This window comes from Pundamilia nyererei, unplaced genomic scaffold (genome assembly GCF_000239375.1).
Source record: "Pundamilia nyererei isolate P.nyererei 1_Seehausen unplaced genomic scaffold, PunNye1.0 scaffold00070, whole genome shotgun sequence".
NCBI classification, from domain to species: domain Eukaryota; kingdom Metazoa; phylum Chordata; class Actinopteri; order Cichliformes; family Cichlidae; genus Pundamilia; species Pundamilia nyererei.
The window spans coordinates 2420102-2430853 of NW_005187471.1; the positions used below are offsets into that span (position 1 = coordinate 2420102).

Below are 10752 nucleotides of genomic sequence, written 5' to 3' on the forward strand. Positions count from 1 at the left end.
GTACCTCTGGTGCAAATTACTGACCTCTGTCATCATTTTAGGTGGGGGAACTTGCACAATCGGTGGCTGACTAAATACTTTTTTGCCCCACTGTATTGGTGGGGTTAGGTGAATTAGTGATTCTAAATTGGCCTTAGGTGAGACGGTGAGTGTGACGGTTGTCTGTCTCTCTGTGTTATCCCTGCATCAGATTGGTGACGTGTCCACAGTGTACGCGCCCTTCATGCTATGGTAGCTGGGATCGTCTCCAGACCACACATGGACCCCTGATAAGGATAAGGAGAAGAGGGTGGATGGATGGAGCATATGTGGCAGACCTTTGGTTTTCATGTCTCTTAATCAACTTGTCTTGTGATCCTTTATGTGGAGAAGCTGCTGCACAACACTAAGAAGAAGATAAAACTCTCTCCAGAGTGAGTACAGTAATCAAATTCAGCTACACACTGATGCATTTCCTTAAAAAATGATACATCATCTACATTTATAGCACCTTTTAAACTTTTCCTCATTCAGCCTTTTACACCATGTACTGTATTTAAGTGGATGTAGCCAATTTAGTCAGTTTAGAAGAAAACCACCCAACATCCAGGCACAGTTACTGAACTTCCTTTAATTTTAATGGTCGCCAGAACAAAACAGAATGCATGCAAAACTGCATAAAGTTAAAACAAACAACAACTTAAAAAGCTTAAAGATTTTTACCTACCCTACCCCTTGAGTTTTTCTAAAGCTTTTAATTCAGGATTATTTGAGTACTGTCTCTGTCTGACTGTATCACTGCTCCCAATCATTATTCTGACTACACACCAGAAGCTGCCATGCTAAGCACTATTCAGCCAGTCACATGGTGGAAACTCATTTAGTTCATTTAGGAGTGTAGATATGGTCGAGATGACCTGTTCAAACCAAGCATTAAAGTGGGAAAGAAAGTTGTTTTAGGTGACTATGGGAATGGGTGTGTGAGACAAGCTGAGCATTTCAGAAACTGCTGATATCCTGAGATTTTTCCACACAACCATCTCAACAGTTTACAGACAATGATCTGAGAAAGAGAAAATATCCGCAGAGTGGCAGCTGTCTTTTTGTTGTTGTTGCTAGAGTGCAGAGAATAGTCAGATTCCTTTAAGCTGATAGAAAAGTAAGGCTCCATCCTGCTGCTGGTGGTGTAATGGTGTAGGAGATATCTTCTTGACATACTTTGAGCCCCTTATGACAAACTGAGCATCACTGTTAAACACTGAAGGCCCCCTCAAGCTCGTTGCTTACCATCTACATCCTGATAGTAAGACTTCCTGATGGCTGCTTTCAGCAGGATATCACACCATGTCTCAAAGCTCAAATCATTTCAAACTGGTTTCATGCCTGTGACAGTTAATCTAGTAGAGACCTTTGGGATGTGGTGGAACAGGAGATTTCAATCATGGCTGTCAAATCTGCAGAAACTCTGTGACACCATGAAGTCAACATCGATCAAAATCACTGAGGAATGTTTCCAGCACCTCCGTAAATCTGAAGTTCTGATGCAAAATTGGTCCATCTGGTAATAACATAGTAATAAAGCGTCCAGTGAGTCTTAATCACCCAAGTAACTCTTTACCAAATTTTTTATTTCTTCAAATATTGTCAAATCTACCACTTGACAATTTTCTCGCTTCACCTGCTTAATATCCTTTTTGCATCTTTGTCAAACTGTATATTTTACAGAATAATATCACGCAAAAGCAAAACAACAGCTAAAAGTTAATGTTTTTTAGAGTTAACCCTTTATTTAAAGAAACAATCAAGCATCACAGGTGACTCACTGTAAAGTGAGAATGCTACAAGTCATATGTACAACCAGTTTCATCCATCACCTAAATGATCAATTGGCTTTTTCAGGAATAAAAATCAGCATAGAAAAAAAAATCTAAATAAATGCAAGTCATTACAAGCCCCTTCAGAACGAAAACGTGTAACAAAACACTGGTCGTGTACTGGGTCTGTAGTTCGGTTAAGAGGAAAAGTATACAGGAGTTAATGTTCTTTGAGTGCCATCGTTCATAAAGTGTTAATGAGACGTCAGCGCACGATGTGTGTCACTCATGCATATAAAAGAAGCTCAGGTGTTTGACATTTTTACAAGTGATGTTGGTGAGGGGGAAAAAAAACAGGTCAGTTTTATTATTGCTCCTCAAAGCGGAGCAGCATTAGTACAGATATGCCACACATCGCTCTGGATAGAGGAATTTACCAAGTCTTCATATTGTTTTGTCTTCTTAATCGCACCTACACGGCGCTGCAGACCTGGCCTCGCAAAAGGTTTTTTTTTTTTTTTTTTTTTTAAATCAAATATCTTTTCATAGTTAAAGAATCACAAGTAAAAATATTAGAAATAGATAATAAATCAGACATAACAATAGCTTTAGGATAACTTATGGGGAAACTAAAGAATCTACTGAAAAACATTCTCCACGTCTTTAATTTAAACTCAATATCATATCTGTGCAGGATGGCCTAATTCTTTGCTGAACAACAGAAACACAGCCTAGTCAAAGTGAAAGAGTGATGCGATCGTCACTCTTTCTATAGCATAGATGCTATTCGAAGGGTTCCTGCCCCACATGTACCTGTGTCAAGAGGATGTCTGTAATACAGCCCGGGCTGTGTTAACTGTTCAAACTAGTATTCTAAATAGGGTCACAAATACAAGTGTAGCCACATTTGCATTTGATATACTTAAAATATTTACCACAAAGCTTGTGGCTGAGTTTAAATTAACTTCACATGAATAAAAGAGAAAACGAGCATCACTGTTTGCTGCACTCAAACCCAAATCTAAACCATAGCTGTAACACGACTGCTAACACAAACGTAAAGATTCCTACAGCTGCTTCAATTTAAAAGCCTCCATTTGGTAAGGAGGCTTTTATAGTGAAACAGCCACAGAAAAGTCAACGTGGGAAAATATCAAATCACTCCTTTTTCTTTTTTTTTTAAATCTGCAACAAGCAAACTGAAAAACTAACATTTTAGACGTCCTTCGCCACGTTCTCGCCATCAGACACAGAAAGTGGAAAGGTGTGTGAACATTAGGGTTCAAGTTGCAGATGAAATCAAATTAAATGAAGTTACCTGTCCACATAGATAACCTACAACCCTGTTATAATAATTCAGAGATTAAAAATATAACACATTTATTTAAAAAACAATGCATAGCATAAACATCGTTGCAAAAATCCAGCCGCACTGCACGCCATACCTAAACCTCAGCCAGACCGTTTGTTTCAGAAACAGGTGTCTGGAGCGCTGCTTTTCTTTTTCCAGGTGGAGTCTGCTGCTTAGGCTTAGAGAGAGAGCAGAGGCGAAAGTCTAAAGCTCTCCTTTAAAAAAAATGGGGGAGGGAGAAGAAGAAAAGAAGTGAGGCATTTTTTAGGATCTTGGGGGTGAGGAACAGGACCAACGGGAAGATTTTGGACTCTGCTCTAAAAGAAACAAACAAAAAAAACACTGCTGCTCAGGAACTTGGCTCCTTCAACTCTGCTGTCTCAACGGTACTCGTGTCAAGAGGAGGCTCTCTCTAAGTGTCCTCTTCCTCTTCCTCGCCCCGGTTGCCCACCACCCGCTTCCTCAGGGCGTCGTCAGGGAAAGCCTGCCCCCTGGGTTCAGGGCGGCCCTCGGGAGATCCTCTCCGTTTTCTCCAGACCTCGTCGTGGTCCTCTTCTTCCTCCTCCTCGTCATCTTCCTCGCCATCAGCCTCAATGGCATCCTCTTGTTGCTGGATTAATCTCGCCTGATCCATAGTCTGTTTCTCTGCACAGCAGCATTTGGAGCAACAGTCAGTATCTTACTGTATATAACATAAATGTGAATTAGTATTTAGTCTAATCTATTACAAAACTCACTCGGGTAGTAATCGTGAGAAGAGAATCTTCTTGAGGGGAAAACGAAATCTGCAATGAACACCAGTAACTGCAACAGACAAGACAGGATTAACCGTTAAACCACTGGGAATGTGTGCATTTGTGATGAACGATGTAAGAGCTTCAAAACAGAATCATTTCGGTTTCATAATGACAAAGCGCAGCAAAATTACTCACCAGACCCAACGCCAGGCCAGAAAACAGAGTGGCCAAGCCAAAGATAACATATGATCCCCAAACGGGAATCCCCAGCTTCTCCGTCATGTAGTTATGACAACGCTGGAAATCACAAGAAACGAGATATTTCAACCCACATCAACAAAGCATCCCAATTCAATTATTCTTTAGATCTTTTTTAACCCGTGCTTTTGTTTATATGTAGCTAAAATTCATGTCATCAATAGAAGGGTCCAGTGAACATCTGGCGCCACCTTCAGGCCACATGCTGAACTGATTATACAGGTACAGCAGGGTAGAGCGCCAAAGATTTGAAAGTTGAATCTATAGTTTTTATAGCTTATATATACAATTTAGTTCTTGTTTTAACAGCTACAGTTCTGTGCAAAAGTCTTAAACCTCCCCTAATTTCTTTATACCGTATTTGGAAAATGGGAAAAGGGTGCAGAGATTTATTGAACATAGATGGAAATACAGAAGAGACAAAAAGTGAGCTTCTTATAAGCTTAAGAGTTAATTTTTGGTATGACCACAGCCTTAATGCTTTTAGGGAAGCCTTTTCTATGATTTCTTTAAGCAGTCTTCAGGAATAGAAGCTCTTCTTTGACTGCTTTTTGTTCAATATGCAGCCAAATGCAGTCAATGCCAAAAGAAAAACTTTGTAAGACCTTCAGACAGTCTGGAGGACGATTGCTCAAGACTGTTAAAAAATATTCACAAGAAAGCGGGACTCCTTGGAAACAAATGTAAAGAAATGAGGGGCAGCTGAAGACTATTGCACAGTTTTGTATCACAGCTGAACTGAATTAGATTCGGGAATATTCATCAGCAGCTTAACAGTAAGATATCACGACACTTAAACCGTCATTTAAAACAAAGCTGCCAACGGAGATACTCAAAATATATTTGAAACATCAAGTATGTGGTAGAGTTTACTTGTGTCCTGGTGCGTTTATCAATGTGTAAAGCCATTCTTAAGCCATCTGTCATAACCCCATGCAACTGATGTATGTCTTAACTCTGCATCCTAATTCAATTAAGCTGGGCAAGGCTTCCCTCAAAATTTCCTGTTTCCACCTATCTGAGTAATGTTTGATTACTCAATTCTCTGTAAGGTCCACTTACATTTGTTTTTCATCCAGTGTGCCAGCTCCGTAAAACTGGATTAGAAGTTTACAATTTGCACATGAAAGCAAGTCTAATTTCAACATGCAATTTCACTTTAGGCGTGACATGCACACAAAATAAATGCTTAATATGCATAATAACCTACAGCACTGAGAGAGAAATCCTCACTTACCCGGATAAACATGGAGAGCTTGAACAAAGCAGACATCGAATTCATTCTGTCAACAGAGGAGGGGAGGACAGTGTGTAATTTAACACTGTTTCAATCTCTCACATCACTACAAAGCCAAGACAAAAATAACAGGAGCGGCACAGGAGGGTGTGCATTTGTGTCTCACTTAAAAGCATCATGAAGAAAAGAGTAAACACTTCAAGTGATTTTCTGCTTTTTCAAAGGACAACAGTGACTCATTATTATTAAACTAATTGATAAATGGAGAATGAATCATTTCCCATCACAAATTCTACCTTGAACATGAAGCAGGGCTCTAGAGTGCGACCAATTTGGTCGTAAATGCGACCAAATTTTTCAGTGGTGCGACTAAAAAAAATACATTTGGTTGCACCTGTGCGACCAACTGTTCGGGTAGCAAAAAAAACAAAAAACAAAAACAAAACTGCAACCTTCCCTGTGGTCAACAACAGACACACATTTTGCCCCTATCGTGGACTAAACCAATCAGAGATAGTAAGGGGCGGGACCTCTCTGATTGGCCGTGGTCCAGTTGAAAGTGCAGGTGGAAGTGGGAGGTGAATAAAGCGATATTATTCATTAAATCCTGAATATAACTGTGTTTTGCCAGAAACGCCAGATTCTCAGATTAAAGCTCACAAAACCATTTCAACAACAACCAAACAGCAAATGAGAGCAGGTACACGGATTCCACACAAAGACGAAACACAGACCCGACGCATCAGAATCAGCTTTGTCTTTCTCGGCTTTCTCACCCGACGGCCCGTAGACGGACACGCTGTCGGAGCTTGGCGATCCTGATGCGTCCGGTCCGCGCTGTGTTTACGTCTTTTTGCGCTGATTCTGAGCTGCAGGTTTTGTCTCTCCAACCAAAATTCACCGAGCCAGCAGCAGAAGAAGCAGCAAACTGCGCTTCACATTTGATCAATGTCATCATGAATTTTGCTGTTTTGCTTCCACGACTATTAAAAACACACTTCATGCACAGCTAGCTCTCTCTCCATCTCTCTCTGTACTTCAAGAACAGTTTCCCGTCTCCAATCTCTGTTTTCTGTATTATTATTACCCACCAGTCTACCGTTGTTTACAGCGCTGTGGCTGCTGTCTTTTTCTTTTCTTTTTCTTTTCTTTTTTTCACTTAAATGACCTCGGACAAGAAAGCCAATTTTTCCTGTTGTTCAATACAGAAGAAATTTAAACTTTATATGCAGAACATTGTAGAATATTTTTAAGGTTATCTGCTATAAAAAGCCAGACCAGGAAAATCTCCTTCATGTTTTTCTGTGTTTTATTCTCAGTTACTTTCACACAAAGGCATCTGCTGTGATGTTCACAATTCTGATGAAGTCAGTACTGATAAATGATCAGAATTATAATATTTTTGACTGTCTGAGGCTAAGTTGAATCGAATCGGGACTTTGAAAACCGTAATCGAATGGATTATAGAAATCAGTGATGATACCCAGCCCTAGTGAGCAGCCTAGGCACGACAGAAGTGGATGTAATAATAATAATAATAATAATGGATTGGATTTATATAGCGCTTTTCTAGGCACCCAAAGCGCTTTACAATACCACTATTCATTCACTCTCACATTCATACACTGGTGGAGGCAAGCTACAGTTGTAGCCACAGCTGCCCTGGGGCAGACTGACAGAAGCGAGGCTGCTATATTGCGCCATCGGCCCCTCTGGCCAACACCAGTAGGCAAGTAGGGTAAAGTGTCTTGCCCAGGGACACAACGACCAGGACAGAGAGCCCAGGGATCGAACCGGCGACCTTCTGGTTACAGATGCGATTCCCAACCCCCTGAGCCACGGTTGCCACGGATGTAGCTGTAATAGGAAAATAACTATTGCTAACTTTTCTGTTAAGTTAAGGCCTGATCCTTCTGAAATTCATAGCCAGTGCTCTGACACGGTGTCATCAACCTTTGAATGCTGAAAAAGCACAGTGTATCCAGAAAAACACATTATATTATATAAATTATTATAAAATTTGTGTGCGCCTAACTTTTGTGCCGGTACGCCTAACTTTTTAAAGTTATCCGTACCTGTACGCCCATGGCAAAAAGTTAGTCCAGAGCCCTGTGAAGGAAAACTAATTTAACTAATAACCCGGGCTGATACAACTCTAGCATTAATAGCATAGAGAATTACTGAAACTCACAAAAAGGAAGACGGTCCAAACCAAGAGGAAACCGGCTCGACTGCTTTCCATTTCTGGTCATGAACGAAGCTGAGGAAGTCATCTTTAGTGCGAGCTCCCTGGTACTTGCGGAAGACGCCGTCCTTAGAGCTGAAACACACAGATTCACACAGATAGGGACCATCTTATCGCCTGATATACTATCAAAAAATGCGTGCATTTAGCAGCTATAGTGGCTTTGAGCCTGAGAGCTGAAGTTGAGCGACAAGCTGCAGGATAAAGTAGTGAAGTGATAAAGATTTGAATTTTCTCCACTAAACGAATGAAAAATGATTGAATGAAGTATTTTACTGCATCAAGGGAAAGTTAATTTATTTGTGCTTCTACGTTTTCATGTCATGATTTCTGCATTCTCCTGAACCACAGGTCCAATTATACGCCACTGCCAATTTATGAAGAGATAATGTGTCATTTTATATGATGAATTTATTGTTGATTCCAAACAAACAAAGAAACAAACAGAAACGCATAGGTGCTGCTCACATGTTTGCTGCGGATTTTGTAACTGTTAGAGCTGCAACTGCAATTAGTAATGCTATGGATAGCCATCAGGAGCTGAACTGTAACTCCTTTTTTGTGCTCCTAATATAATAAACCTTCAATTTGAACTGGCAGTGCTTCAGAAGGATAAATTTAGATCTGTTGCGAATAGACAGGAATTCAAGAGCTCAGCCTGCACAAATTTGCCAATTCACTACAAACAAACATACACACACCCAGTATATAGCTAGTACTGCACATATAAACTGAAGTGGCACAGCCAAAACAACTAAAGCAGAGCCACTGTTATAATCTGTTTTAGTCAGCCAAATAAACAGTGCAGAGACACGGGTCAATCTTTCAATACTCACTGTGAGCTACAGGAAAATAAACACACTACTAGTTCAGGGGCACCAAAGAAGCCTCAGGTTATTCTTTTTTTTTTTTCCACTTAAAAATTTGGTCTGTTGCAATCTGAAAACTTTAGCTTCAACTCTGGCAGTTTAGGCTAGGTAATTTTGAAAACTATGTGGCATTTTGACTGTACTGCATTGTTACTGGAAACATGAAGGAAATGTGGAGAAAAAGACAGCAGGTTAGACTTGATCACAGGGTCAGAACTTACTAGTTGTTCCTCATACAAGACTAAATATAAGATTAAGACTGAGAAGGGGCGGCACCTTTCCATCCGAGTCACCAAGACTGTGGAATAGTTTCCTACTGCAGCTACTTTTAGCTGATTCTTTGAACTCTATGGCAAACCAGTTAAAAGTTTTTGTTCCTATCCTATAAATCCTATTTCTGCTACTGTACTTAAGAGTCCCAATGCAAAGTTTTCTGCCGTCCACAGACCAAACCATGATAAAACAAGAGCTTGCACAGCTGGGTTAACTCATTTAAAAGAGGAAGTAAATAAAACCACAAAATAACCATGAACTTACTGGTATATAGTAGGAAGTGAAGTGATGATGAATCGCCCGCTCAAACCTTAGAAAGGGGGGAGACAAGTACACCAAGTGACAGACATGTTGAAGTGATCTTCAGCTACAGACCAACATTAGTATTAACACCTTACAAGAGGCTGGAAAAAGAATGACTGACTCACTGCAGAGTTGCCATATCACTGCCAAATCTGTAACATCATCCTTTCCAACACAGAGAGGTTTCCTGAACTGACCTGAAAGCTTTGTTTCATGTGTACAAGTCATTGTGTAGTTGGTGAATGGGAGCGGTCATTCAGACCCACCTGGCTGCTCTGTCACATCCACTTTTGCTATGTTGACCCCCATGTCCTCTCCCCAGTCCGCAAACTCCTTCCACGCTGGTTGGAGCTGCTGGCACGCTGGACACCAGGGTGCGTAGCTGATGGAGATCAAGTTTCACAAAGAAAGACGCAAATCAGGAGCACAATTATCACTTTCACCGTGCAGATAACCACTAATCTACGAGTTATTATGAGTCTGTTATTTAGCAAAGTGAACCCCATGCAACTGATGTAAGCTGGTTAGCTAAAAATAGCAGCTGTTAGCAGAGCTGAACAATTTGAATTTGTCCTGACTACATGTCGGAATAAAACATAACAATTAAATAAAACTAATGACCGTTGCCTTTAGACGGCTGGACTCGTGTTTATGGGAGTTTAAAAATAAATCTAGCTGACTAGTTGTGAGCACCGGACGTTAGCAAGACACTGACAATTCAATCATCCATTCCCCAGTCAGGATCTCCTCCCAGTTAGCATCCGTTACTTCTTTGAGACTGTCTGGCTTGGCCAAAACTGGCGACGTTGTAAAGCATATTCCCAGCAGTGAAAAGTATATCCATGACTTGTGCTTCGTTTGCAGAAGTAAAGAAAACATGTTTGAGTCTCTGGTGCTCTTGGGTGCTACTGCTGCAGCTAGCTAGCAAACACGCCGTGGCTAACTTCCGCTGTGCGCCTAAACGTCACCGGTCAGCTGACGATTCAAATTATTTTAAATTGATTTTTCTCCAAAATATAGCTGGAACCATACATTTTCAATGTTTATTTTATATCTTAATATTTATATTTATTTATAAATATTTAAAATGTATATTTATGTATATATTTAAAAATATATTTAATCTGATCAATTTATAACTAGAACAGTTAGTAATACCTGTTTTTATGTTTTTATTTATGTATTTTTGTTTTATTTCATGAATCCTCCTGGCTTTACTTGGCAAATACACTGGATTTTTCTTCATTATTCCTTTTGTGTTTTAAAAAATTAGAAGCATTACAGGGGAGCAGAAATGTGCTTATTTACCTTATATTTTTTCTCATCACCCATGATCTTGTTCTACTTCCTCCAGCTGCTCGCTTTTGGGGTTGGCACAACTCCTCACTGGGGTCCATCTCACCAGCATCCTCTTCTGTCACACCATTCCTCTGGATGTCCTCCTACGTCCATGGACTTCTCTGCGGCCATCCTCTTTTATTCCTGCCTGCACCTCTCTTGTCCACTGACTGTTACTTCTCCACCTTCACTACTTTCACTCCTTTCCATCTTTACTGTTACACCTGTCTCCTTCTCTTTCACATTCATGTATTCTGTGTTGTCTGCTGACTTTTATTCCTCTCCAGGCTCTCTTACCCTTGCTCCCTACTCTCACTATAGATCACGTCTGTGAACATCATAGTCCAA

At 40.3% G+C, this 10752-nt stretch overlaps 1 protein-coding gene across 1 annotated transcript; it reads right to left on the bottom strand.

Moving 5' to 3' along the window:
- Positions 1 to 1744: 1744 nt before the first annotated feature.
- On the bottom strand, positions 1745 to 10023 carry tmx1 (thioredoxin-related transmembrane protein 1). The gene is made up of 8 exons (XM_005736710.1): positions 9782 to 10023; positions 9333 to 9448; positions 9028 to 9073; positions 7568 to 7696; positions 5377 to 5422; positions 4077 to 4178; positions 3882 to 3948; positions 1745 to 3789 (listed from the first exon to the last, which is right to left on the bottom strand). The coding sequence occupies exons 1-8, from the start codon at positions 9943 to 9945 to the stop codon at positions 3557 to 3559; spliced, it is 903 nt and encodes a 300-aa protein (XP_005736767.1). The 5' UTR covers positions 9946 to 10023; the 3' UTR covers positions 1745 to 3556.
- Between the last annotated feature and the right edge of the window lie 729 nt (positions 10024 to 10752).

Bases quoted from the DNA above. Each gene is read 5' to 3' on its own strand.
- tmx1 (XM_005736710.1), bottom strand. From the start codon at position 9,945: ATGTTTTCTTTACTTCTGCAAACGAAGCACAAGTCATGGATATACTTT. The intron at 5,423-7,567 runs GTGAGTTTCAGT...CTCTGTTGACAG, and splicing joins TTTGGACCGTCTTCCTTTTT to AATGAATTCGATGTCTGCTT. The intron at 3,949-4,076 runs GTGAGTAATTTT...TGTCTGTTGCAG, and splicing joins CTGGCCTGGCGTTGGGTCTG to TTACTGGTGTTCATTGCAGA.